We start from the raw sequence: 27879 nt of genomic DNA, 5'->3' as shown, positions 1-27879 counted from the left end.
CCAGCTCTGGCAGGGGAGCCGGTGGAAAAGTTTCTGTGAAACTGACAGTCACTGAGCTTGGTTTTCTTTCCCAAGGAGGAGAAATAATACCTCGGGAGCCATTAGAGTCCAGTCATTATTCAGAGAAATGTGGCTCTTTTCAGCCATAGAGACTTGATTTATGTACAGCCCAGCCTGCTCAGAGCCGAGGGGAGCTGATGGGAGTGGGCAGGGGGCTGCAGCTCCTGTCCTCCCCCATTGCAGGCTTCATCCCTAGGTGGGTCCAGGGCTAGCCAGCGTAGGTTTGCAGCACATCCTTCTCAGTACTCCACAGCAGCTGTCTGGAGTTTTTTCTGCCGGGCCTGAACTGATGTCATTTCCCCCTTGGCAGACAGCTTCAGCTCTGCTGCGTCTGAGATATGTCACGAGAAGGTGGGGGTGGGTCGGAGCCAGGCAGGGGGAGTAGCGAGGCGAGCAGGAGGGAGAGTGCCTGCTTGGTCCCAGGACTCTGTTTACTTTCTCTTCTTTGCTAAGGAAGCCGGTTAACCGGGATCGCTGAGCACCAGGCCCACCAGGGGAAATGCTCTTTCCAAGACCTTAACTTTTAAAAAGCCCTTTGTTCCCAACGTTAGTGTGGACGATGCTCTTGCAGGATGCCTTTCCTTTTGGGTCTTAGACAGGTAATTGCACTGGTGGTCTGTGGTCCGTGGATCGGGTTTGGGAAGGGAAGAAGGGTGTGGGAGCTTATTTATCGTCAGTTGTACAACTGCTTTGGGTGGAGGGAGCCTTTTAGAAAATGTTTCGTAGTTACCACAGGCTAGCTCCCACACAGAATTTTCCAGTTTTCCCTTCCTGCTTGCTAGTTGCTCCTTACTTCCAGAGCCATCGTGTCCTTAACCCCCTACCTCCCTGAGGTCTCTCTGGGGCCATCCATTCTGATTTTCCATTAGACACCATAAAAGCTTTGCCAAAGCTTTATGGGGAGACAGTTGAGGGGTGAGGCTGGGGAAGGGGAGAGGCAGAGCAGGATTCTTGATCAAAGCCCCTTTTATTCCTTCTCCATTTTGATTTGGCTAGTTAGCAGAGATTTCTTCACAGTTCTCTGGTTCTGAAGAGGTTCTGCGTTGGGGTGGGGGGGCCTCCTTTTAAAGGGGAGGGATCCCAGAGGCTTTTTCCTTTTAAGCCTGTGGTCAGGGCTGTGTGGCTGAGGGATGGCCTGAATGCCTCAGAGGGATGGGGGTGGGACTGACCACATTTTGGCCTTCCTGACCGATTTTTCAAAGCCAGCAGACCCCTGTGGCAGAGACTTGATTGCTTTGCGAGCCACCATTTGAAGTAGGGGCACTGAATTGTAGCCGGTAACCTAGTGTGGAATGAGAAAACAGTAGCGAGCGACCAACTGCGGTCTTCTGAGAACACAGCTGTTGCCAGCTATTTGTTCCAGGGCTTCTGAGAGCTGGCCACCCCCGCCCCCTCTTGGGTCTGAGAGGCATGTCTGTATCGGAATGTGTAACTGTAACCAGCGGCGGCTGTAAGAGTGGGTGGGGACAGACACACACCCTCTGCTGCCTGTTCCTGGGTGAGGGCTAGCCACAGATGAGCTCAAACCAGAAGCCTTAGAAAGTCGCTGCTGGGGACTGCTGGTTTAATTTCACTCTTAGAAAAGTGCTAGCTAAGCAAGCCTCCCTTGGGTTGCCTGAAATTCTTTTAAAAGGAAGCTTCTCTGAAAAGCTCCACACATTTCATGACTGCTCTTGTTCATCTTCGGTGTTCCTTTGATGCAGCTGATAGGTAGAGTAGGGGCCCTGTTTGAGCATCTCCTCAGTTCCCCCCCAAGAAAGGCTGACGTTTTAACCCATGGGCAGAGTGAGCCCTGGCGAGGATTTTGAGCCGCGTTGGAAATAGGATGAAGCACCCCATGCTATGTCAGCAGGCGGCGGGGATGGCGGCTGGAAACTGCCTGATAGAGTGGGAAGAGCAGGGCTGGCAAGCCAGAAAGACCTGTATCCTGCCCTCCCCTCCCCCTCCAGGGTCTGGGCTGCTTAACTGGTCTGAACCTTCTCTTTGAAATGGAAATCATAAAACCTACTGGAAGAGTTATTGGAAGGATTTCACCAAAGATTGTATTTAAAACATTAGCACCTTGGCTGGCTGAGTGGGTATTCAGTAAAAACGTAACTGTTATTTTTATCTACTAAAGGATGCAAGACTAAAGGATGCAGGGGTATAGGAAACTAGAAGCTAGAGGACTGGTTCCTTTACAATGGAAAATGTAGTGGGCAAGAGATCTTGCCCTGGGGTCTTGTCACTGCCATTGTGCATTGAGTGAGACTTGGGAGGCTGTCAGTTACTGTACCGGTGTAATATACTGTTAATCTTACATATTGAGATGTCAAGAGGAGGGCTCGTGTCCAGTAACCTCTGCTCCATTAAGTGAAAGGATGCCACGGTGGGTAGAGAGAAGGACTGGGTTGGTTGTGGGGAGCATCTCCAAGGATTCACAGCAGGTGAATCTTTGTTCTTGTTTCTGAACGGGTTCCTGGTGGCAGGCTGAACTAGAGAGCTTCTCGAAGGCCTTTTCTGCCCTAGGCTTCTGTGGTTCAAACTTTACCTTTAAAAACCCTGAGTATTTTTGGTTACATAATTTTATGTCTGTCTAGCAATTCTGTGTCTGACAGTGTAACTATGGTCTTTATTGGAGCTGTGTAAAAGCCAGTCTTCTAAAGATTACTTGGTGATAGTTCTGTTTTTAAGAAAATGGCACAAAACATATATGCTGTTGGTCTTTATCATACATAGTATATGTGTACTTTCATACATTATTTCCTTCTTAATCCATGTAACGTCCCTGGCTTACATGGTGGTGTGATTCTGTTTCTAAGAAGGGCATGCTGAGGCTTACAGACGTTCAGCCACTTGTCCAAAGTTGCTCAGCTAGCCAGGGAAATGGTAACTGATTTTTTTTAACCCAGGTCTTTTCATTCCAAAGCCTGGAGTTTTTCTCACTACCTGCACTGTATTGCCCAGTGTCTGTGAGTGGGGTGGATTAATGCGTCATTCCAGTTGGGGTATATTTTCTGAAGGTTGTTTCTAGGTGGCCCAGGTACCAGAAAAGACACTGCTCGTCTCTGAGTGGCCATGTGCATTTTACTTTGTGGCAGGTTCTTATGCAGGCAGCATCTACTGAACAAAGCCACTGCATGGAGATTTTGAACACTTAACGAATGTGGACCTGGCACAAAGGATAAGGAAAGCACAATTCTTACTTCCAAGGACCTCACACTCTAATGCAATAGTACTCAACATGCATAAAAATCACCTGGGAGAGTGGAGCTTATTAAAATGTAGATTCAGTAGGTGTGGGCCCAGGGCCCAGGAATATGCATTTCTATTACGTTCCCCAGGTGGTTCCGACCCAGGTAGTTTCTGGCCATGCTTTGAGAGACTCTCCTCCCACCCCCAACTCACCCCCTACCCTACCAGCTGCACTTTAGAAGCATGGAAATAATTACATGACAATGCGCTAAGCCTGAAACAGAGGAATTCCCCAGGAACTAGGAGAGCAGAGGGTGGGGAACTGTCTTAAATCAGGCCTGGGGAGGGGGGTGGGCACAGAAAGCTTTCCTGAGAAGGTGATACCTGATCTGAGTCCTGAAGGATGAGTAGGAGTTTACCAGACATGTGATCCGGGAAAAGAGCATTCCAGACAGATCAGGTGGACAGTGCTGTTTTTGTTTTCTCCTGCGGATGAGAAGGGAAACTGTCATCTGTGAGTCTTGGTAGAAAGTATGCCTGAGACAAGACAAGAATCTTGGTTCACCAAGTGTTGGTGTCCTTTATGACACAGAGGAGGAGGAAAGCATTAGGGGCTTTCAATCTGATGGTTGTGCCATGAATTCAGTGTCTGTAAAGGGCAGACAGGCCTTAGGCTGTATTAGTTCTTCCATTCAAAGGACAGTTAAGACAGCTCACAGTGTTGGCTAGAGAACAGTCTTTTTGTGCTTAGAGGAGCTAAAGTTCAGAAGAGAGTCACCTGCTGAACTTTTTGTCTGTGGCACCATGTGCCAAATTTTAGATACAACATGCAAGTCAGCATGCTTTCCCTTTATTATCTGGCAAGATCAGAAAAGGAATTTTCTGGTTAAGAGGGAATCCATCATGTATCCCTAAACAGATGGATTCCTGATTTTCAGAGAACAAGATTGCAACAGAATGTTCTTGGTTTGCTGATTTGAATGAATTCTATTTCATGTTTAATTCAGAAGGTATTGATTTTGAAATGCTGGAGGGTTTTCATGACCAGCATCTATGTCTGAGAAGTGTTGCGCACCTATTGACTCAAAGCATGTTGTGAGTTCAAAGAGGTATAAACTTGAACCCTGCCCTCACAGGCAGGCCCAGATGTAGAACAAGCATGCAGGTAATTGGAGCATGAGGCAGGTGGCATTAGGAGTGGCTACAGTTCAGAGGTGTGAAAAGATGGCTTTTGCAGGTGGTCCTTTCCACAGTCCAGTGGTCTCAGTTGTGGCACTGTAGACATATGGAAGGACGCAGGTGATGGCAAGTTTTAGTTGATGGAATGCAGGCTAGATCCATCAAGACAATAATTGATAATCTTGCACCTCGGAATGTTGCCTTTTTCTGTGAAAATGGTGTGGGTCTGGGACCCTCTCAAGCAGTGTGCCCTTGCCCGTGTTACAATGTCATGGACAGAAGGGCTCTGGAGGCCAGCTCCTGGCCCAAGGGGCTGTTTGCATTCTTGAAAAGGGGAGCTGGTGCCCACAGGCCCTTGCTTGGTCTGATGCTGCAGGTGACAGGGCAACCAGAATGTTGAACCCCCGTTACTCCCTGGACACAGTAGGAGATCTTGGGGGCTCCCAAGGATAACACTGACCATGCTGTGGTGGAAGACGGCCTGGAGCGCAAGGGGGGAGCCATGACCGGGGGAGGGCAGAGGGAATTTGCCCACTTCTCATTTAAGCCCCCCAACTGCTGAATATCAGCCAACATTGACATGATACTTCTATTATTTCATCACAGCAGCCATCATTGAGGTAGGAGGGCTTATCTCCTTTCTACTGTGAGGCAACCGAAACTCAAGAAGTTACCATTTCGTGATCACACAGCTAATGTATGGCGGTGGTGGCTCTGGAAGCCAGGTCTCCTCGGTGTTGTCCTGCTCTTGCCTATACCTGGTATGGTACCTGCCCCCAAATCTGTAGCCAGACCTTCTCCCCTGCGTGCCCTGTTCTCTGCACGGGACAGAGTGTTGACTCCCAGTCACCATTACCCTCCCATGTGTGCTCAATTAGCCTCTCTCTATTAAGCAAGACCCTGCTGGGAAGGGGACTGGCTGTCTATAATGCAGCAAACACCAAAGTCACACTTGTTTTTACTACCAGAGGCTGAAGCTAAAATTCTCATTGAAACTCATCTGTGAAAACAAGTGACAGCTCCATAGAACACCCTCCTGTCACCTAAAGATGAGAAAGGATGGTTCTCATCCAAGCCCTTTCAGGTGACTTAAAAAACCCCCAACTATCTCTGTTGCAAGAAGCTGCTTTTTTAGAGGAATGTGCTTGTTTTTCATCACATTCCTGTCATCAAAGCAAAGAGAAACCAGCAGACTGGACAGTAACTCAGTGGAAAAGAAGACTGTATCTGCTGATTTTGAAACTTTTATCCAGGATGGAGCCAAAGAAAACATTCACTTCCTCCAGTAATATCCCATGAGTTTGATCCACCCCCCTCCCACCCCTTTTCCTTGAAGAGGTAAATTTTAGTCCAGGAAAACAGAATTATTTGGGGCTACTTAAAAAAAAAAAAAAAAAAAAAAAGACAGCATTAACAACTGCTATGAAATTCCTTCCCCTGGCCTGACTCCCTAGCAGCCAGACCATAACTCTCCCTCCCTGGCACTTACTGACTTTGTTACAAATTGGTAGCAACAGTGAGCTGAAACAGCCCTGCATGTTGATCTGCTTTAGCCATTTCTGTGTCCCACTCTGTAGCCATAGCTGCTCTGGGCAGGGCCCAACTGGACTTGAACCCTGGACCACACAAGAGGCATCTGTTGCTGAAAATGGTGATTCAGTCCTAGGTGACTTGCTGGCCTATCTTGTTCTTTTAACTAAAAGAGAGAGGAGGGGCAGTGGCAGAAAGCTATACTCATCGCAGGACCAAGGGAGACGTGCTTTGAGAATGGCCAGAGTGTGACACAGTGACTGCTTTTCCTACAAATGACCTATGGTTTGCTGGGACTGAGTTGCACAGAAGACATTGGTTCCCTGGGGTATTGCATCAAGGAGGCCAGAAAATTCATTATTGTTTGAGTCTCTTGCTTAAGAAACATGCTCTCAGGGACTTCCACTGAACTGTGACGCATGGTCTCATTCTTGGTTTCAAATACTGCCCAGCCTATCCTGTGGTTTTCATCAAGGGTTTGGAAATCCTTGGTCACCCACCAGGCAGTGGCTTGAATACCTGTGACCTCCCACTCCTCTGGGTATGGCTCTGGAGTGTGGGGGGGAGGCCCAGGATGAGCTGGGACAGGCTGCCAACAAAAATAGAATGTGTATTCACTCCCCCGCTTCGGGATAAGGTTCCAGGTTGATGGTTCAGCCTCAGATTTTCCTGGGTTACTGTAAACCTGTTATGATCAGAGAGCTGTGGGTAGGTCTCTCAAACATCATGTGAAATCACACCACCACAGCCTTAGCATAACCCTTGGAGGATCCTTTCATGCTGCTGCTTGTACCGCGTGGCGAAGAGGCACAGGGAGTGCACGAGAGGTCTAGCCCCTGGGGTCACCTGACTGTCAGTCACCAGGATTAGTACTTTCTGAAGGTTTTTGCATGTCCGATCCTTTGCTAGGGTAGGTGCTCTTGTGAGATTGACTTCATCTTGCTCTTGGGGAATTTACAGAGTGGTTGGGGAGCCCATGAGACAATCAGGCAATGGGCCTGGATGGAACACCATCCTGCACTAAGTTGTGTGGTGCAGCTTGGCTGGAACTGTGGTTCTATACTAAGGGCAGTTTTGTCCCCCTCCCCAAGGGACATTTGGCAATGTTTGGACATTGTTGGTTGTCACAACTAAGGAGTGGGTTGAGGTGTTGCTTCCGGCATCTAGTGAGTAGAGGCCAGAGATGCTGCTAAACATCCTACAATATGTAGGACGGTCCCCACAGCAAAGACTTATCTGGCTCCAGATGTCAGTACACTTGTCCCTGGGTATGCACAGGGTTTGGTTCCACAACCCCCGCAGATACCAAAATCTGAAGATGCTCAAGTCCCTTATATAAAATGGCAAAGTATAGCTGGCCCTCTTGCATCTGTGGGTTCTGCCCTATGGACACCAAGGGCTGATTGTCATGCCAAGGTGGAGAAACTTGAGGATGAAACCTATTGCTGCAGAGTGCATGGCACTCTGCTAGGAAGCAGTCCCAACTCACAAGCCTCGGGAGGGTGGACTGAGATGTTTTAATGAAGGGGAAATGGGTGTTATTTTTTTCCTGCTGCATTCTAAGCAGGATGTATTATTTGCCAAGGGATTTAGAATCTTGACATCTTGGTTGTCCCTCATCAGCAGGAACTATGCCTTATCAAGGACAAGAGTTTAATTTTTATCTTATAGATAAGATCAAGCTCTTCTGGAGCTGACATTTTTCTCTCTTAACTCTGAAAAATCTGGATAACCACCACTCTAGAAGGGCAGGATCTCAGGAGGGCCCAAACAACTTTATACATCTTAAAGAACAATTAGGCTGCAGTTATTTTAATATTAGGCCATATTTCAAGCCAGGTGCCTATTGCTGTGGCCTGGGTTTGTTGTATGTAATCTATTCCTGATAACATACAGAAAAGGAGGGTGCTAAATTCCCCTTTCTTCTAAATCATTTGGCGTCTCTTTTAATCTTTAGGTTTAAAGTCTTAAAATTCAGAAAGTTCTTTAAAATTATTCAGAGTCTTGTGGAGAAAGCCTCTGGAGTTTTTCTTTTGTCTTGTATCTGTTTGCAGGGAGACCATTTTTAATGTAACCCTTTGTCCAAGGTAGAAGTAGATGGTTTCCTTGAACAGTGCTGAACTTTTTACTGGCAGTAAATCTCTGACACTAGTCTCTGGACAGTCAGGCACATAAGACGAGTCCCATTATTACTTCTTTTGCTCCTAACAAGAGCCTGCTGCAGTGGGATGGAACTGCTGAGAAAAAATGAGGTTAAATTTAGAATTTTGCTTAAAGTGAGGAAGGTCTCTGAGACCCCACATGGGTTTTTCATGGTCCAGTAAAACTGAGGTGAATCTCTTTTAAAGCACATCAGTAGCAAGTTAACTTGAACCTTCAATAGTTCAGATCCCTTTGAAAAACTATGCCTTTTTCTGGGCAAAGAAGTTATTATTTTGTTTGATCAAGAGCCATTTTCAAGATATAACAAAGACTTCAATGAGCTAGGACTGTTGTAAAAGGAATACTGAACCAAAAGGCAGAAGACCAGGGTTTTGACAGTTCAATTCTGTCATCCGCAGCCTTAGACTGAGTGTCAGTTCCTTATCTGGCAGATGTGGGTGGTGGTACTGGTAGCATATCTCCTGTAGGGGTCTGGCCAGCCAGCAGGCTTGAATGTGAGGCTGACTGTTAAAGAAGTTTGAAAAGCTTGAGTTCTATATAAATGTGTACTATATATACTGATTATATATGTGTGTGTTGTATATATATATCATCATCATTGCTCCAAATCATGACCCTGAGGCTTTGCCACATTATAAAATTTTTTTTTAAGAATGAATTCTGTTGATTAGACTGTACTTAATTAAGGCACAAAATGAACATGAATTATTTCAGGAAGATTTTCAGCAACTAAAACGTAACTTTTTTTTTTAACCTAACAATTTAGTTATTACAGAGTACCTCAAAGACAAAGTCCATATCTTATCTGTCATTTTTGTGCCTGTCAGCACCTAGCATGAAAGTTTAGGGTAACCGCTAAGCTTTCAGTTCTTTCCACTGAAATTTGGGCTTTAGTGGGAAAATTGTTCTGGCTGTGTGATCACTCTGAACCTTGGTTTCCTCGTTTCCTATAAGAAGAGGGGAATACATAACCTAGATAAAAATGCCCAGCTGGATGCTTGATAAACACAGGCACTGGGCAGAACTTGATTTTCTGTTGCATTTCCTGAGTTTTGTAGCAAGAGGTTTTCCTAATTGTCTAGAGGTATTCTTCTCATTCAGCAGAGGGACCCTCCTCTTTGTCCATGCAGTGTGTAAGGAGTCACCAGAGCCTCCATTTAGAGAAATCTGGATGTCTGCCATTTGGGCCTCTGCAGCAGGCCTTACCCTCATGGTGAGGGGATGAACAGTATCTTACTGAACTTGAGAGCAGCAGGAGCTAATCAGATGCCCACAGGGGCCAGGCAGCGACATGCTGATATCATGTGATTGGGGTTTTGGACAGTGGGGGTGACGGGGAGGCTGGGGCAGGGCCAGAGCCCAGACATGTGATGCAGCCTAATGTGGCCCTAAGGGAATTTGGGCCCTGGATTTTCAGAAGCTGGAAATCTGAATTTCTGTATGAATCGTTCTCATTTTAAAATGAGACAGTTAATTCCATTTTTTTAAAAGAAGTTGTAAAACAAAGGTACCACTTGGGCATAGAACTCCTTAGTGGGTGCGTTGTGGCCTGAGGGCCACCAGTTTACAATTGCTGCTTTCAGGCAGGAGAGCAGTGACACAGGTAGTGTGAAGGAAGGGACTTGCCCACATGGGACCAACTGTGGAGACACAGTAGTCAGCAGAATTGCCCTCCTGCCCTGCCTGAGTGCCACCTGCCCCATCGCTTGCTACGTGCTATTTTGTCCCTCAGCTATCTGCACCAGCCCTTGCTGAAGATGCCATACTTCTCAGTGCATTTATTCTGTGGCAGAATCGGCCAGTGATGAGGGCTTGCCGGGATACCTCCAGGTAGAACTTCTTCCTTCTAAGTGTCCAGGGGTGAAAAAGTGGCCCGTTAACCAAGTGTCCCAAGTCACTGCAGCCAGCCATTCCTTGCAGGCCTGCATGCACTGGGCTGTAGACCGGTAGCCTTTAATAAAACCATGGGATATGTTGCAACTTCCAATCTTTGCTCTGGGATTTTCCTATCAGGGTCAAGTGGCTTTTTCTGGGTTTGTTATTCGGGTTCCTAATAGCAACACAGGAAATGGGTTTTAATTTCTTTGCTTGGCTGCTCTGTTTGGGGGCTGTTTAATGAGGATCCAGTTGCAGTGCAGCTTTGGCGGTAGCAGTACTGGTGTGGATAGGAGTGTACCTAACTAACATGTCACATTTAAGAAAAATTATGTTTGTGATCCATTGTTGGTATCTTTTTATGGAATGAGGCAGAGAGAATATAAATAATTCTATGTACCTTGATTCTAAGTGGCTTCTCTAGGGGGTAACTGGGTTGGGATGTGTTGGGGATTTGAGAAAGAGAATGTTAGACTATTCCACTTTTAGAGGACAGGAGCTGTGTTTATTGTATGTTTTAGTATAAACATAGGGCGATGGTCTTCAAACTTGGATATATATGAGCATAATCAGAAGAGTGTGTTTTAAAAGACAAATCTTCAGTCTCTGCCCCCAAAAGTTCTCAATCTACATTCTTAACAAATACCCTAGGTGATTTGGGGCCTACTGACCATACTTTGGGAAAGGAATCTCTGTTTTCCAAATGTGTTCATTGTCCAAATGTGTTCATTGCTGCTTTAGGGCAAATTAGCTCATTTGTAAGATGCTCTGATTTTTTTTTATTTTTAAATTTTTTAATTGAGATTTAGTTGATTTACAATCTTAGTTTCAGGTGTACAGCAAAGGTACTCAGTTTTATTATACACACACACATATATGCATATGTACACTTAAATACATATATTTTTTCAGATCCTTTTCCATTATAGCTTATTACAAGAAATTGAATATAATTCTTTGCTCTGTATAGTAGGTCCTTGGTCCTGGTTTGTTCTGATTCCCTGTGCAGCCCTTCCTCAGATTCTTGGAGAGTGTCAGTCTTCGGGAGTTCGCAGAGGGAATTGTTCCAGGAGACCCTCACAGGTTGAAGTAAAGGGACCTTGTCCCTCCTGCAGCAGGGGTCCCAGGGACTCCCCTTCAGCAGCACACACTAATGCCAAATCTTGGAGCCGCAGTTCCCCACATTGGTCCCAGGCTGTCCTCAAGTGTGTCATGAGCTCCAGACTTTGGCTTTACCCTTTAAAGTACTTTACAGCTAGAGGATTGGAGACTGGGTGCTCCTGAGCCCAGGGAGCTGGAGTGTAGAGTCCTTAAGGGGTAAAGCACACTATCACATCTGAGGGATGAGGCTGAATCTTATCAGACTAGATTTATTAACTTGGTTAGAGGAACCTGCCCAGGCTATTTGTCCTTTTGGAAAATTACTGAACTCAACCAAACAGCTTAAATATTCATTCCTAATATCACAAAGCAGGGCCTTGGTTAACTTCTTAGCAATGACTTGCCCTTTAGCAGAAAGGAAGAAACTGAGCTCCTTTAGTAAAGCTTGAAGGAGTAATTGTCATATGTAGTATATATTGTGAAAGATACCAAAGTGGAATGTGACAATCTCTAACATCAAAGAAGTGGAGATTAGAATAACTCCCTGGGAACAATAGGCCAGGATTTCTACTGAATCATTCCTCTATCTGAGCTTACTTTCCTTCATCCCTAAGTCTTTTGTAACATCCTCCCTCCCAATTTAAAATGTGTACCTTTGAACAGTTCTACTTATTTCCTCCAGCTCTTGAAACCATTAGTATTAGGGGGAAAGTGATTTTAACTTTCTTATTGTAAAAACAGAGGCAAATCCACGACACTTTAAAGAGTATATTTTACGAACACCTATAAATCTTTTTCTACGGACCTGGACCTGAAAGTGTTGCATTTTCAGAATTTAAAGGGTCTTATCTAGGATAGAACACAAATAGCTGATTCTAAGTTCAAGTTGCTTGCATGTTGTAGAAGGCATATGAGGTCTGGCTTTTTCCTGAGTTCTCAGCTCTTCCTTTCACACTACTTTCCTGAGATTCACTGTACTCAGTCACGCTAGCCTTCTTTCTTTCCCTTGAGCACACCAAGCTCATTCCTACATTGGTGTCTTTGCATGCATTTGACATTCCTTCTTCTTGGAACAATGTTCCTGCAGGTCTGCTTTAGCTGACTCCTCATCATTCAGGGCTCAACTCAGACATCACCTTCTCAGGGAGGCCTTTCCTGACTGCCCCATGTAAAGCTCCTATTACTCAGTTTTATTATCCTTATGAAGCTTATTACTTCTTTAAATTCTAATTTCACTTGTTAATTTTTAGTATTTTCGTACTAGAATGTATTTAAGATCCTTTTCTCTTTGTTGTTCTCTAGTTTCAAAAATGTGCTCAGGTGTGAGTTTTTTATTGTCTGAAAATTACCTGTCTTTAATTAGTTCTGAAATTTTTCAGTGGTCTCTTTAAATATTGCCTCTCCTGTGTTTTCTTCTTTCCTTCTTGGGCTTTTTATAGCTCATTTTCCATTTCTGTGTTTTTTCTTAGTAGAAGCCCTTTGCGGGATACTTTTCTCAGATCTGTTTTCCAGTTCACTAATTCTCTCTTTAACTTGGTCTAATCTCTGTGTAACCCATCTGTTGAGTTTTAAATTTTAATAACTATTTTTCTACAACTTTTCTTTTATTTTTCCCCCCAAATCCATTTGTTTACTGTCTCTTTTTCAGTAAGTTTTTTTTTCATGTTTTTCATTCATTCTTTGTGGCTTTAATCATTTGAAACATACATAATATATTACAGTTTATCTGATCATTCTATTAAACTTTTTTAGAGAGCCTTATCCTGCTAACTGTTGAATTTCCCAAGTCTTATTTGTGATGGATTATTTTTGCATAAGTTTTTGTATTTTGTGTGAGCTCATCTTCAGCAGAGCTTTATTTGTGGGCATATTTCATGCCCTGATCGAGGGTAGGTCTCTTCAGAGTTTTACATTTCTTCTGCCGGATGTCCCAGTCTGGGACTACTTTTCGTGTTAAATTTTTGGCTTGGGGATTCTCAGGCCAGGTAGTAGTGCAATTCAGATCTCAAATTAACTTGTGGAAAGACCTATGGTTACAGATTATTAGAGGATATACTTTTTTCCTCTCAGTTCAGACCTTTCTTATTGTCACTGTGTGCCAACGGGCTATTTTTTTTCCCCTAGTCTCTCTCTCTTCGAGAGTCTTCACCTTATATTGAGGCTAAGTTCTAATTCCCTGTTTTAGGCGGACCCAGGAGAATAAGCAGCCCCTCTTTCCAGGGCAACTGGAAAGGCCTGATCTCATTTACCACTGAAGCTTCTAGTTCCCCGCCTCCAACATTTTTGACTCCTGGGGCTCTTCCTTGCTTTCTTGTAATCTCAGTTGTGTAATTCAAAAGAATATTGTTAGCCAGTATTTCTAGGGGTTTTGATGTAGAAGAATTTTTAAAGTTACCTACCCAGCTATGTGCCAGAAGCAGCATCTTTTCCTACAGAGTCTCTTGCTTGGTGCTGTAGCTGTAACATCCAGCACAGTGCCTGGCACATGGTGAAGGCTGTCAATACGTATTTGTTATTTGATTTGTGGAAATGAACGTTTCCATTAGAAACCATTTGTTTTCCCCTCAGAGAAGGCCAGAGGTGGTGCTCCAGATTCTTTCAGATCCAGCAGCCAAGATATTTAGTGTCTGCGCGTTAGCATCCTGTGAAGGAATTCAGTTTTCCTATTTTTCACTTTTAAACTTTAAAACTTCAGTGCTTTCCTAAGGGCATGAAAACGCTGTTGCCAGTTGCTAGCAAGGTTTTCCAGCCCCACAAATTGGCAAATTAAAACCATCCCTGGGGAACCATTATTGCCCAGTGTCTCTTTTTATGCTGGCACTTTGAAAGTTCTTATGCTGATTAAATTGACCTTTATAGTGGCTCAGCTAAGAATAGCAACTCTAAGACATGGAAACTCTTAAGGAAAATGATGTTAGTCCCACAGTTTATGCTGCCACCAAAGAGATGAGATAATTTTTTGCATATGTGCAAAAGGCATACTGTTCATCCTTTTCCATTGTAAAAAAAAGTTCTTTCCAGGGCAGTGTTGGTTTTCCTTGCTTCTCCTTCGTGCCTGAGCTTTTTGTTTGATGACTGTATGTGCCCTGTATCTTGAAGCTGGTCCCTGTGGTATCAGAGCTGAAGGCTCACCTGTAATAGGTGAGGCTCTTGATGGTTATGGTCATCACCACAGTCATCCTGAGGTGAAAGACCTCAGCATAAGAGCATTTGTTATTCACTCGAAGTTCCCTTATGATAAGTTCTACGTTTCTAGCCTATTTTGGGGGTGGGGGGCAGGAGTTTATGCAAATGAAAACATTGCTGGGAAGACGTTATCTTTAAAGGCAAATCTGATCTTGTCACCTTCCTGCACAGTCTGGTCCCCACTTACCTAACTTCCCTACCTACTGTTTCAACCATCTCCTGGCTAAAGGGCTTTGCTTGTACCATTTCCTTTGCCTGGAATGTTCTTCCCATCCCTCTTCCCTGGTTACTAACTTTCTAATCATCCTGGCTATCTCGGTTCAAGCTTGCCTTCCTCACAGCTATCTGGACTTCCTTGACTAGTTCCTAGGTCTTATCTTTTGTAAGTTAGAGTCACTGAATCATGTATTTTACCTTCCTAGTTACAATTTGATCTGTATGGTTACTTTATCATCTTGCATTAGACCTGGCGCTCTATGAGCACAAAGATCATGAGTATTTTGGCCATTTATTTGCCCATTGTGGGTCCCTCACTCCCACAGAGTTCAGTGCTGGTGCAAGGTAGGGACTCAATAAATGCTGAAGGTAGGACTGAAGGCCCCACATTCCACACTAGGATGAAATACCCTTCTGCTTTTCAGAAAATCAGTATGCGAAAATAATGACCTTTCAAGCAAAGAAGGGAGGAACCCCAAGCATGTTGCCCCTCCTCACTGCCAAGTAGAAAATGTTCTCAAAATCAAAAGAGCTCCACAAAGGCAGGGCCCTTATCTTTTCTTTCAAAGACAAAATGTTGATTGTGTTTGATTTGGGCTTTTAGTGGATTTATTTAAGCAACTGAAGAGGTATAACTTAAACCAAGGAGGCTATAGCTTAATAGTTAAAAGCTCAGGCTCTGGAGTCAGGCGAATTAATTGGACTACTTCCTAGTTGTGTGATCTCAGGCAAGTTGCTTAGCCTCCCTTGACCTCAGTTCCCTGATACCACCTACTTCATAGTGTTGCTTTCAAGTTTAGATGAAGGAATACTTGTAAGGCATTTAGAACAGTGCCTGGCACCTAGCAGGTGTTCAGTACACACTAGCCATATTATTCCCCTCAGCTTACTGTGCTTTGTGGAGATAGTGCCAAGCACTGTGCTCATACTGGGGTTGGGGCCAGGGATAAGGAGACAGAGGTCCTGCCTGTAGGGAGAGCGCAGGTTATTCTCTGATTCACTCTCGAGAAAGGAGGGTTGGGAGGAATATTAACTTCCCAGTCTTCAAGAGTTGGCCTGAACAACATAATATGTGTAGAGCGCTTGGAGATGCTTGGAAGAAAAGCAAAGGGTACTCAGACAGAGTGCAGGGAATTTTTCATATTTGTACTTTCCATTGCATTCTCTCCCATTCCTTTTTCTGTTCTTCGTGAGTCTGGAGCAGCCCACGTCGCCAGTGAACTTTATTGTTCTGAAATAGTTCTAAGTGAATGCAAAGTGCTGTTTGAATGGTCTTTCATGCCTGGCAATAATGGCTCATAGAGTACTGTTGATGAAGAGCTCAGAAAAGTTATTTCTCTTACCCAAGTTCACGTAGTTAATAAGCGTAGTGTGAGAGCTGGGCTTTGAACCCAGGTCTGACTGAATCTTAACCTTTTGGGTCTTGAGCTGCCTGGAGGTCCTCGAAAGTCTTCTGGGCCACCCACGATTGGGCTCCTCATGCAGGGAAGGCGGAAGACCACCACGCAGCATTCGCGCACCTCTGTTCTTTGTTTTGACTGAGAGGAGACAGATTTCTGGAGCCCTTGCATTGTCTGGAGGCTGCTGTGTCAGAGGTGGGGTGGGGGAGGGAGACTAATAAAGACTTTGGGCTGAAGGAGACATGAGTGAGCATTTTAAGTAGCCCTGACTTGCCCAAAGCCCCATTCCTCTGTAGTGGCAGAGCTGGGACCAAACCAAGGCTCCTGGATTTTCCTCTCCTACCAGCTCCTACCTCGTGAGGAGCTCACGACACTCATATCTCACTACCCTCCCAATCCTCCTTCATTTCTTCCTTGCTAAAGGTCCCTGAGCCCATGTCTTGCCTTCTTTAACTTTGACCACCTGCTTTCCTTCCTCCTGCAGCAGAAAATGACAGTTCCTATAACCAAGACTATCCCAGGCAGCTTGGGGATGCTGTCTGGGGGCAGGGGGAGGAGGACAGGGGATGAGATAGACTGGGTCAAAAGCGTTTGAGGAACTGGATTAAATGATGCTGCCACAGTCTGCTGTCCCTGGGAAAGTGGGGGCAGAGCAGGGAAAGAGAGCGGGGTCCTGTTTATACCAGGCTTCCTGCCCCAGGGGGATGGGAGAGCCAAGAGAAAAGCTGACACCAGTAGGTCCTGAGGATGCCACTTGTTCAGATTTCAGACACGTTCCATTCCACACCTCACACAGGACCAGCTGGCTGCCCTGTGTTCAGTGCCTGGACCTCATCTGGAGAATTTTCTTGAGACAGGAGTGTCACTGGATTCTTTCATGTGTCGGGGTATAGGCTGCATGGCCTCTTTTAGAAACTATGTGGACATTTTGAACTATGCTTTTGTGAGCCAGTGCCAGAAGAATGGCATTTCAGGGCCTGGTAAACTGGGGAGCAACTTCTTGACGTCCTTATGAAAGCAGTGTTTTGCTCTGAATTCAGAAAGGGTGTGTTCTAGCAAAAGCAAGAACACAGATCTGCCTTCTCCACGTGCACCAGGCCTCAGAGGAGACATCCCCCTGGACGGCCACCTGCTAGGTGTGCCGTTTTGCTTATGGTGGATGTGGGAAGGGGAAGCCAGGAAGAACACAGTTTGTAATACAATTGTGAAACCCTTTCCCATGTTTCCTTCTTCCTAAACCTCTTTACTCCCCAGGATGTTAAGATTCTTAAAGACCAGGAAACACCTGAGGATGTAGTGGAAACATGCATTGAGGCGGGGACCCGGTTTTTAGCTGTACCCTTTCCCTTGTCCTCTCTTGTGGCTTCAGGTGCCTGGCCTCTAGCCCTGTAGACAGTTGCTGGAGTGCTCTGTTTATAGCCTTGGCCAAAGAGACAGCGTAGTAGAACAAGGCCCAGGGAGCAAGAACCGACCATGTGACTTGAGTTTCCACTGGCAGACGTCCGCCCGGATGTACACTGTGGGCAGGGTCAGTCTGAGTAGCAGCAAATACAATACTGTGGTTTTAGTTTCTTTGCTGAGCGGGGTTTTTTCCCTTCCTAACTCTGAGCTTCTTGAGGTTAGGAACAGTGTCTTATTCATCTTTATATCCCTTGTACCCAACACAGTGCTTGGCACAAAGACAGTGGTATTCAGCCAGTGCATGTGCTGCTTCTTTATAATAAAGCAGTGTTGAAAGCCAGATGCTATAGGTCTCATCATATGCGGCCCAGAGGACATTTGGGGCTGAAGTTCAGTTTGGCTGGTGGGGTATTTCAACTATGAAATATTTTTAAAAAACCTTTTCCATTCCCATCCACTGGTGCTGTGAATAGAATTTGGCAAACTGCTAGATGGTTACTCAGCAGTGCCCTTTCTGTAGCTGTCCCTGACAGGGGACGGTATGAATCCTAGATCCAAGATTATTAAGAGATCATCAGATAAGCAAAAAAAAAAAAAAAAAAAAAAAGAGCTAGCAAGTTGGAATGAGACTGGGTCACCTGCGCAAGTCACCTTTGTTCTTAAGACTGAAGAATTTTAATAGAAAGTTTTTTCAGCCTTCTTTTGAATCACAGTATCATTAACCTTGTTGATCATGTGTTTTGAAGAGAGAATGAAATGACTGATCCAGGAACTTGCACAGAAAAGCTGGTTTTATTTAAAACGTACAGCTAATTACAGGAGAATCATCACCTTCTTAATGGCTGAGTTGAGCACCAGAGCATGGAGTGTTTCCACTTAGACATAAAGAAAGGGAGGCAGCCCTTTTCTGTCCAAGGAGAATGCCACTCTTTATTTATTTTTTATTTTTTATTTTTTATTTTTTAAAAATTCTTATTTTTTATTGACGTGTAGTCAGTTGACAATGTTTCAGGTACACAGCAAAATGATTCAGTTATACATATACATACATATAGAGAGAGAGATTTATTTTTTCAGATTCTTTTCCATTACTCCACTCTTTACCAGTTGGCTTTGTATGCTGAATCCTCTTCCCCCTTTAATAAACCTTTTTTTTTTAAGTCTGTTGTTGTAGTGTGATTCTTTCTTGTTTTGTTTTGTTTTTTCCCTTAATGGAATAAATATTGGGACAAACTGTTTTGGTGGAGGGTGGGCAGACGGCCAGGAAGAGGGGGATGAGAAGAAAACTGGTGTTTAAAAGCTATAATTTAATAGGCTAAAATGTTTTCTGTTTCTTTTAGGATAAGGAAACCTGTGTGGGTACCAATAATCAGAGCTACATCTGTGACACAGGACACTGCTGTGGACAGTCTCAGTGCTGCAACTACTACTATGAACTCTGGTGTAAGTCCTTGCCTGGGGCTTTCTTGGCATCCCAGGGTCTTGGTTACTGCCTCTGCTCGTTGGGAAACTGCGGGCTGGTCAGTCCTTTTCTTATTCTCTCAGTGGCAGTGTTGGTGAGCAGAATCTTGTTTCCAGGTTCTAGAAGTGAATCCTCTGTAGAGGAGGAGAGCTCTGATGCCCTGTGGACAGCATAGGCTAAAGACTGGAGAACATAGTCTGAGCCTTCTTAAGAGGCCGTGGTTAGCGGGTCTCCTGCAGAAGTGCCTATCTGGGGTTCTCTTTGATGCCCTCTCCACTGTGGGACAACTACATCCTTCCATGGGCCAGCCCAGATGCCCAGGCTTGCCATCTTCACCAAAAGAGGTCTGCAGTTGCCACACAGCTGTGAAAGCTGGGCTGCTCTCTGTGGATGGCTGTAATGCTGTTTCCTCATAGGAACCACCAGGGCTCCTAGAATTCCCCATAGATCATCAAGAAGCTGCCTCTGTTTCCAAGGGTCCCTCTCAAAGGGATAATCTTTCCTTAGGTCCTTGCTGACAGAGCCCTCCTGGAGAGGAGCTTAGAGGTTCAGGCCCCTTTGTTCCTTCCCCATGTCTCAAACTGAAGTGTCTCCAGTCACCTAACCTGTTACTGTCAGCTAAATGCCACGTGGATACAACCCTTGTCTTGCCACTAGCTTGGTGGAGGCCAGGTCCACTTGCACCTTCCAGAGTTGCACAGGGGTGGGTGGTGACATTGCCATGGTCTTCAGGGAGTCACCCAAGCTCAGAGAGTTCACTGAAACATTTTGTACTCTGATCTTGGAACTTAGACGAGACACTGTAGGATGCCGGACAAAGAAGGGGAGGATGGGGAAGCCCTAAGGGCAGACAGTTCCCAGGGGACCAGCATTGCAGTGGTTCTCAACAACTGTCTGTTGATAGAGGAGATGGTAGGCTGTTTCCTGAGGTAATTCTAAGCTCCCATCACTCCGTCCATTTGGAAACAAACTTTGGGCTTGTCAACCACGCTCTTACTGCCACCACCATCTCTGCCTTTTTCCCCTTTTCCTTTCTGATCTCCCTATTCCCCCCACATCAGTGATATGGTCCAAAAGCAACTAGAAGGGCTATTGTTTGAAATGGAAAGGAAATTAGACTCTTGGCTGGAAAGTCTCTCCCTCTAAATGCAAATGGATCTTGTAGCTAGTGGAAATGGTTCCTACAAACAGGACCTTTCCTCACGCTTGTCCTTCCCTTGTGAGGACGGGCTCATCTGCCTTTCTGAGGAATCCCAGGGTTTGTTAAGGCCAGACTCCTCCCCAAGGAGAGAACAGGGCTCGAGATGTCCCCCGCCATCCTCCATGCACATAAGCAGCAGCAAGGGCAGGCCTGGAGTTATTGGTGCTATTTTAGAAGGGGTGTGGCTGAGGACTCACTGGAGAAACACAAAGTGCCGGGCAGGTGGACAGACTGTGTTTAAATGTTTTAAAATGCAGATAACCACAGGGTTCGAATTCTCCCTCCCACCCCTTGTTAAAACAAAAGTAGAAGTTGGGCTGCCAAAAAGCCACAGAGCTGCAGCTTGTTTTTTTGGGGCCCAGCCCAGCCGGCATCAGTTGCGGAAAGGAATGGAGTCGCTGATGGCCGCATCTCAGATTGACAGAGCCTCCTGGGCCGTTGGCGGGGCAGATACAGGGGCCACCAGAACTGGGTCACCAAAGGCGGGGCAGGAGGGTAGGGCGGCGGGGACAAGGAGACCCAGATGGCAGGGAGGCAGGCTGTCTGGGAACCAGGCACTTCACCCCAAGGGCCTGAGGAAAGCCAAAGGAAGAGCTACACGGTGGCTAATGATCTCTCCAGTTATGGTCAGCTGGGGAAAGGAGGCGGCCAGACAGAGACCAGGGTCTGGATGGGGAGGAAGGACTCACCCCAGTACAAGATGGCCTGTGCTTTCCAAGTTCTGGAGGGACAGAGACTGTCAAAAGCAAAAATTTCCTTGTGTCGGTGCCCAGAAATGGCTTTTGGGTCAGGAGATGCCCAGTGTGTGCTCTGCCCCCTCAGAATTCTTTGGTTTTCCTCTTTCTTAAGGTCCTGGCCTCTGTCTGATGTGTATAGGAGGAAGGTTGCGTGTTGGAGTGAGTCCTTTCCGTTCTCAGCAGAACTATGCTTTTTGTGGCTTTGAACCCAGTTCCCTCTAATTGCCTCTGAACTTGGCCTGAAATGTGAAAGTAATGGGCTTTGGGTTTTTCTTTTTGTCTCTTTCCTTTGGAAGGAAAAAAATCTCAGCCAGGAAATCCTTGGCAGGGTTTTCATCAGAGTACCTCTTTAACCATAGTGGCCTATAGGGAAGGCCTCAGGGAAAAATAAATGCCTTTTCCACCAACCCTCATAACACCACTAAGCTGAATTTTCCTGTGTGCTGAGGATTGTCTCTCTCATATATACACAAACACACACACACACACACACAGCCCACTTTACACAGACACACAAGCACACACAGACCTTAAGCTTCAGCCAGCACCTTTTCTCCTATGTCTTTTCAGTCTCTTGTAACATAAGCCAGTAGTCATAACTAGGTCTGCATCAGACGAGAAGTAAAGATCCTATTTTCCCACCACCATGGTTGAGGCTGTCAGGACCTGGTCATTATTATTATTGTCATCCTGTGCATTTTAAAAAAAATTTAATTGTGTGTATGTATGTATGTATATATTTTTAATGGGGATACCAGGGACTGAACCCGGGACCTCGTACATGCTAAGCATGTGCTTTGCCACTGAGCTATACCCACCTCCTTCCCATGTATTTTTATGGCACTTTTACTTTCACTCATTCAACCATTTATTCAGCAAACCCTTATTCCAGTGGTTCTCAGACTTTGGCAAGCATCTGCATTTCCTGAAGGGCTTATTAAAGCATGGGATTTCTGGGCCCTACTCCCAGAGTTTTTAATTCAGTAGATCTGGGTGGACCTGAGAATTTGCAATTCTAAGAGGTTCCTACTGGATTCTGTGGCCTCTTCTGCATTAGAGCCTGTGGAGAGACAGTATCCTGGCCATCAAGAAGGGAGTTTCTTAGTAGAGAGAGGCTATAAGACAAGATGCCCCATTAGTAATGCAAAGTAGAGAATGGAGTGTCTGTTCCAGTGTCTGTTCCAGGACTACTGTGTATGTGCCAGGAAAGTTTGCTTTAGCTGGACTGGATGCAGGCAGGCTGCCTGGAGGAGGTGGCTCTTGAAGTGGACCTTAGAGGTGGATAGGATTTAAACACATGGAGAAGGGTAGAATGACTTCCCAGGCAGAGGAACATCATAGGACAAGGCCCATGGGAAAGGACAGAGCATGCAACAAGTTAACCTTCCCCCTGGGGCCATGGGGCTCGCCCAGGAAAAAGCAGGAGATGAGGGTGCTGATGTGCATAGAACTCTCCCATGTGCTGGGCACAGTAAGGTCATCCCGCCCGGAGAACAACCTTGCCAGGTATGAATGTCCCGTTTCTCAGGACTAGGGGTGTTAAGCAACCGGTCAGTTGATTGCAGCAACCGGCCAGTCTATTGCAGCTGAGTGGTGAGGTCACTGTGACTCACAAAGCCATCCCCTTCCAGAACTCTTAAGTGCCTGACTGGGAGGGTGGTGGGCCCAGGCTGTGGAGAGTCTTGAATGTGCATGTTTAATTTTCACCTGAGGATGCCCTTCATGGAACAGAGAGCAAAGAAGAAAACAAAAAACAAAATAACAAAAAACTGAGACCCGGGAAGGTCAGGAACGTGCTCAAGGCCAAACAGAGAGCCTGCACCTGGATCTCCTGATTCTCATCCCAGGGCTCTTTCATTCACCAAGCTCCATTTTCCAGGGAGAGGGCAGAGTGGGGAATTTCTGCTCCGAAATAATTTGAGGGAACTTCACTCAGGTGTCAGGTTCCTCTGGGTTGGGGCTTTCATGGGGGAGAGGGGACTCTTTCTGGACGGTGAAATTTCCCTGAGGTGACACGAAACCGCAAATCTGCTTAACGCTGCCCAGCTTTTCACCTGCTACTTTTTTTTTTCTTTTTAGTTTGTCTTAAGATACGCATTATTGAGCTGCTCTTAAGGAAGGCCCATGGCATTTTCCACCCTGAGCAGAGTGGACAGTAGGGACCTGGGGTCTGCTTCTAAGCCCCAGTTGGTCCCCAGCTTCTAGCTTCCAGGCTTCTGGATAAAGGCAGTTTGATGGGTAGCAGGTGGGCTGGCTTTCCCATGAATTTAGCCAAAAATTGAACCTAGAACCTAGAAGTGGACCTCACTCTTGTGGTTTTTTTAATGGAATACATTTTGGGGGTTAAAAAGGAAATTTAAAGGAAAGCTTTCCATCTGTAACCATGCCTATAATGATACCAGTAGTAAGAATAAGCTAGAGAACTTGTTGCACACCAGGCATGGTTCTGAGCACTCTGCCTTCTACCTAATTAACTCAGTTATCCTACAGTGGCCAAGCTGGTAGGAACTATTATTCTCCCCATTTTACAGATGAAGAAAGTAAAACCAAAACGACCCAGGTCACAGAGCAAGGAAATGGAACTTGCCCAATCTTTCCTATGAAGTTGCAAGTCCCCGAAATCTTCATTTCCCAAATTCAGGCCTTCTCCCCAGTGGCGATGCCAGGAGCTCCTGCTAAGAGCTTTAAGGGGCCAGAGAGGTCACCCACCATCCTGTGGGGTAGGAGAGCTAATTTACAGTATGCATTGGCTTCCTAATGAGGAATTTCCTGCCAGTTGGGGAGTGGTGTTTTCCCAAGTTTATAGTGAACTGGGGCACATGACTCAGTTCCTACATTGGACTGTGATTGTTTTTAAAAACATGTTTTCCATTTTGCTTAGCATGACAAATGAGCCCCACCATGAGGTCACAATGCTCAAAGATCACTGGGGAATGTAATCTCTGAGTAGGTGTGTGTGTTTGGGGAGGAGGGCATGCTTCTGTCTTTCTCTATGTGTCTCTTTCATTAGGTTTTCCTTTTTAAAACTTTCTTCCTTGCTTGTGAAATCTAGTGAAAAGATCAAAAGTTTGCACAGCTCCTCAGGGACCAGCCTGGATATTCCCCCCTTTTAAAGTTGATGGGACACGGCTTTAACTAGAATAGCTGCCAAGAGAATCCTTTTTGCAAGGGTCAGACAAGAATGCGTTCCGTCTTCCCATGTTTACTCCATCAAGTGGGACCAGCTCCTTAGGGCGCTTTTCTGGACCGATGCTAATACCCCATTACCCCACCAGACCCCTTCTGCTCCCAAGTTAGTCTTCCCCCAGTTTCGATCCATGCTAATAATCGTTTGTGATACTGTATTAGAAATGCAGAAATTAGAACTCAGTTTTGAGATTTAAATAACATAGAAGTGATGCCTGGTAGGGAGAGTTTTTCTACCCAGGATACCACGTGAGAAGAGGTAGGCTGATGGAGTTTCAGTAGACGTGTGTTTTCTGGTGCTATGGTGCTATGTTAGATGTGACTGGGGTGATTCTGCCAAGGGTATGCCTTCCACTTGTCTGATTTCTTCCCCCAGTCTCCTCCTATCCGGCCTAATTTTTTCCTTTAAAAAAAAAAGCCTCTATTTCTGTTATACTTCTAGTGCAGTGGAACTCAGGCTTTTTCTGGAACAAGAATTCTCTTTAAGAATCTGATGAACACTTTAAATCCTTTTCCCCGGGAAAGCCTATAGACACGGCCTCAGTCAGGATAGGCTATAGGTTATGCTCAATAATAAGCAAGTCCAAACTCCTAGTGGCCTAAAACAGCAGGTTTATTTCTCACACTTGATGTCCATCGCAGGTTGGATGGGAGCTCTGTTACAACTTCTTTATCCTCCAGTGTCAGACTGACCTGAAGTCACTATCTGGAATGTTGTGGCTTGCCATGGCAAAAGGGAGACTGGTGGAGGGTCTCCCATCAGCAAGAAACGTTCTGGCCTCTAAGTGATATCTGTCACTTCCAATTCCAGTTCGAGTGTTAAAAGCTGTCCCAAAGTGTCACCCAATCATTATGGGGCCAGGAAATTCAAACCTACCCACATGCCAGGAAGGGGGAGAACCAGAAATATTTGGCCAACATGAAAATGAATATATAAGATGGTTCTTACTACCAGCATGTTGTAAACACGGAGAAGTCTTGCCTTAGATAATACATATTGCAGCATTAGGGTTAAAAGTTAATTCACCTTTATGTAAGAAATAATTGAAAAAAAATAACTTGAGAGGTAAAAAATAGTAGAGTTAGGTGCTGATTATCTCATGGGAGAATGTACTTTTAAAATTATAAAGTAACACAGACGTATAAAGGATTGCAAGATTATGCTGGGCAAGTAAATGTAGATAATATAAAAAAGTAGTTATCCTGGAATCTTTTAGACTTGACTCGAAAATACACTTGGAGCCAGGCTCTTCGGCAGAATGCACTGTGCTTATCTGTGTTGCCTCCCTCGGGCGCGGCCCCACCGGGGAGGCTGGGAGGCTAGGAACTGACCGGATCATACAGGCTGGAGAAGCTGTTACAGGATGACAGCAGGTAGCCAGTTTCCTCCCAGAGCGCCTTTCTGGCCTCAAAACCTTTCTCCGAGGGCTCCTCTAACAGTGTCTATTCTCGAGTCAGCCAGCAACGGAAGGAGAGAAGTGCAGGTTAAGTTAAGCAAATGTCAGCAGTGAGTCTGGGAAGCACCACAAGGGAGACTTCTGACCTCAACTTATGTTTATATACTCTGATAAAGAATGAGGTTTTTCTGTCTGCTGATGGAGAAAGGGGAGAAAAATCCTCTGCCCCCTGTCCTCTGCCTGTTCGCCCACTGCCAGACCTAGGCAGAAGTTTCCATTGAAGGCCGACCTGTGCTGAAAGCAATGCGGTGTCACACGGTGGTATTGCCAGCCCTCCAGAGCTGGGAGCCTGTGCTACCAAACTATCTCACCCCATTGGGCTGGCTCTGTGGGGAGATTCAGCAGGGACACCTCTGGAAGACAGAAACACCCCTGGGTGTTGCCAGAGGCCACGCCCTAAATATCAGTGGGATCTCTCAGAATATTGTGTTCTGGTACAAACAGGAAAAAAAAATCAAGGGTTTATTCATTTACAAGTCAGTCTATTTGCTGGGAAAGAGGGACTTTTTTTAATGAAGTGAACTCAGTTGGACGAGAGATGTCGAAATACTTAACACATTCTAAACACAAATTTATAATTACAAAGCAGACAATAAAAAATACACATAATATTTGTAATGGGAAAAATCGAAGCCCCTCAGAAATAGAGAACAAAATGAACAATAATATAATCCATTCTCATTTAATAAAAACTCACCTTAAAATTATTCCTCAGGTTAACTTTTTATTGAGAAAAAAATATTCTTTTTATTTCAGAGAAGTACATGTCCATCTTAGAAAAATAGGAATTGCAAATAAGCAGAAAACAAGAGAGCTGGTACCAGAAAATCTACTGTCCTGTCATCCAGGAATAACCTCATGATTAACTTCCTCATGATCATCCCTCAGGACATTTGTTTATACTTTTTTTAAAGCAAAAATTGGGATCATATTTTATGCTGTTTCATAATCTGCTTTTTTCATTTAGTATTAGAAACATCTTTATATGTCAAAAGTAGTATTCTGTGAATAATTTTTTAATAATTCATTTCATTGCATGAATACATTCCCAGAGAAATTTTAAAACCTACTCAGAAATATATTACTTTTTTAAAAGCCAGCAAAAATAAAATTAGTCACTGGTATTTTAAAGTTTTCACTTACTTTGTTTCCAGTTTTACAATTTGAAAGAAAAATAATTGCAAGAAGAAAATTAAAATCTTTTATAATCCCACAAGTTAGTCACTATTTTTGTGTTTATCCTTCTAATCTTTTTTGTTCTGTATCTTTATATTTTTTAAAAGCAAACTTGCTCATTCATTAAAAAAAAATTAGAAGCTTTTTCTGCATACTTGGTGGAGATTGGGGAGGGGGATCTTTTAGTGGGGGTTTGCCAGGATTCTCAGAGTATGATCCAAGAGAACACAGTGGGAAATGAGAAGAAACAGTCCACCTGGGGAGAGAGGGCTGTGGGCTTCTTCCATCCTTCTACCCTGCTCTGGAGCAAGGAACAAGATGGGGAGGCCACTAATGGTCCTGAGTCTAAAGCAGCTGCAGGCCAAAGGGAGGTGGGAGTGGGTCATTTGTGACAGTGGGAGATGGAATTGTACCGGATTATAGAGAGAGCAGAGGAAGTCGTTTACACTCTCCAGGGAAGAGATGGACCTGAGGCAATTAGAATTTTTCCACCTCTAACTTCACTGACTCTTGTGTGACAGGGGCATACATGGTAGAGAAAAATTCTTTATCGGACTGCCCTCTGCAGCTGCCTGCATGCTGAGTGGTGGGGGTTCTGAGGGGCTCTGCACTATTGGTGAGCAGCCTGCTGTTAGGAGCAGGAGGTGAGCCTGGAGTCGTCCTTGTGGGCCTGAGCAGGGCTGGTGCAGGGAGGTGGGCACCAAGAGGGGAGGAAGCATTTTCTCAGAGATCTGTTAAGAGAGGAAGGGCACAGTGTCCTAAAAGGTAAGCATATTTCCTGCCCACCAAACCTGAAGTACAGGAGGACCAGTGGTGCCAGACAGATGCCTCGGCACTCTTCCCTTACCCCAAGGGCCTGGAGGCGCCCCGGAGTAAGGGACCCCTTTTCCAGTTACCATTCTTCAATTCCTGCCCTCTTCCATTCCACGTGCCTTTCACTATGGCACAAACATCTATGAAAATTGGAACACGGGTTCTAAATGTAAATTCAACTGGCGAGCCCGACAGTGCCAGCTTTGACCAGGCAAGCACTGTCCCGGGGCCGCCCCTTCCAGCTGGTGTTTACTGTGTGTGTGTTCACTCTCTCTCGCCTCCCCACCCCCAGGGTTCTGGCTGGTGTGGACCATCATCATCATCCTGAGCTGCTGCTGTGTCTGTCACCATCGCCGAGCCAAGCACCGCCTTCAGGCCCAACAGCGGCAACATGAAATCAACCTGATCGCCTACCGGGAAGCCCACAATTACTCAGCGCTGCCATTTTATTTCAGTACGTACATCAGAAGCCACCAAACCCCACCCTTGGGACCTGGGACACACAGAAAGTGCTCCTCTGGCCAGGGCCTGCGGGCTTAGGGGGCTGGCCCCTTCGCCCCAC

The 27879-nt window shown here is 45.3% G+C and overlaps 1 protein-coding gene across 2 annotated transcripts in view; it reads left to right on the top strand.

The window, feature by feature from the left end:
* Window positions 1-27879, top strand: part of WBP1L (WW domain binding protein 1 like) — a 52830-nt gene that overhangs the window by 20128 nt on the left and 4823 nt on the right. The window contains exons 1-3 of one of the 2 annotated variants that reach the window (XM_014557820.2): window positions 452-659; window positions 18626-18728; window positions 27610-27771. In XM_014557820.2, the coding sequence (XP_014413306.1) occupies window positions 633-659; window positions 18626-18728; window positions 27610-27771 (292 nt within the window). In that variant the 5' untranslated portion in view covers window positions 452-632. Of the gene's footprint in view, window positions 1-451; window positions 660-18625; window positions 18729-27609; window positions 27772-27879 lie in introns of those variants that run through there. The other variant, XM_006182977.3, reaches the window with a different exon arrangement.

The sequence above is a fragment of the Camelus ferus genome, chromosome 11 (assembly GCF_009834535.1).
Source record: "Camelus ferus isolate YT-003-E chromosome 11, BCGSAC_Cfer_1.0, whole genome shotgun sequence".
Taxonomy (NCBI): domain Eukaryota; kingdom Metazoa; phylum Chordata; class Mammalia; order Artiodactyla; family Camelidae; genus Camelus; species Camelus ferus.
This window is presented reverse-complemented; position numbering and strand designations above follow the sequence as displayed.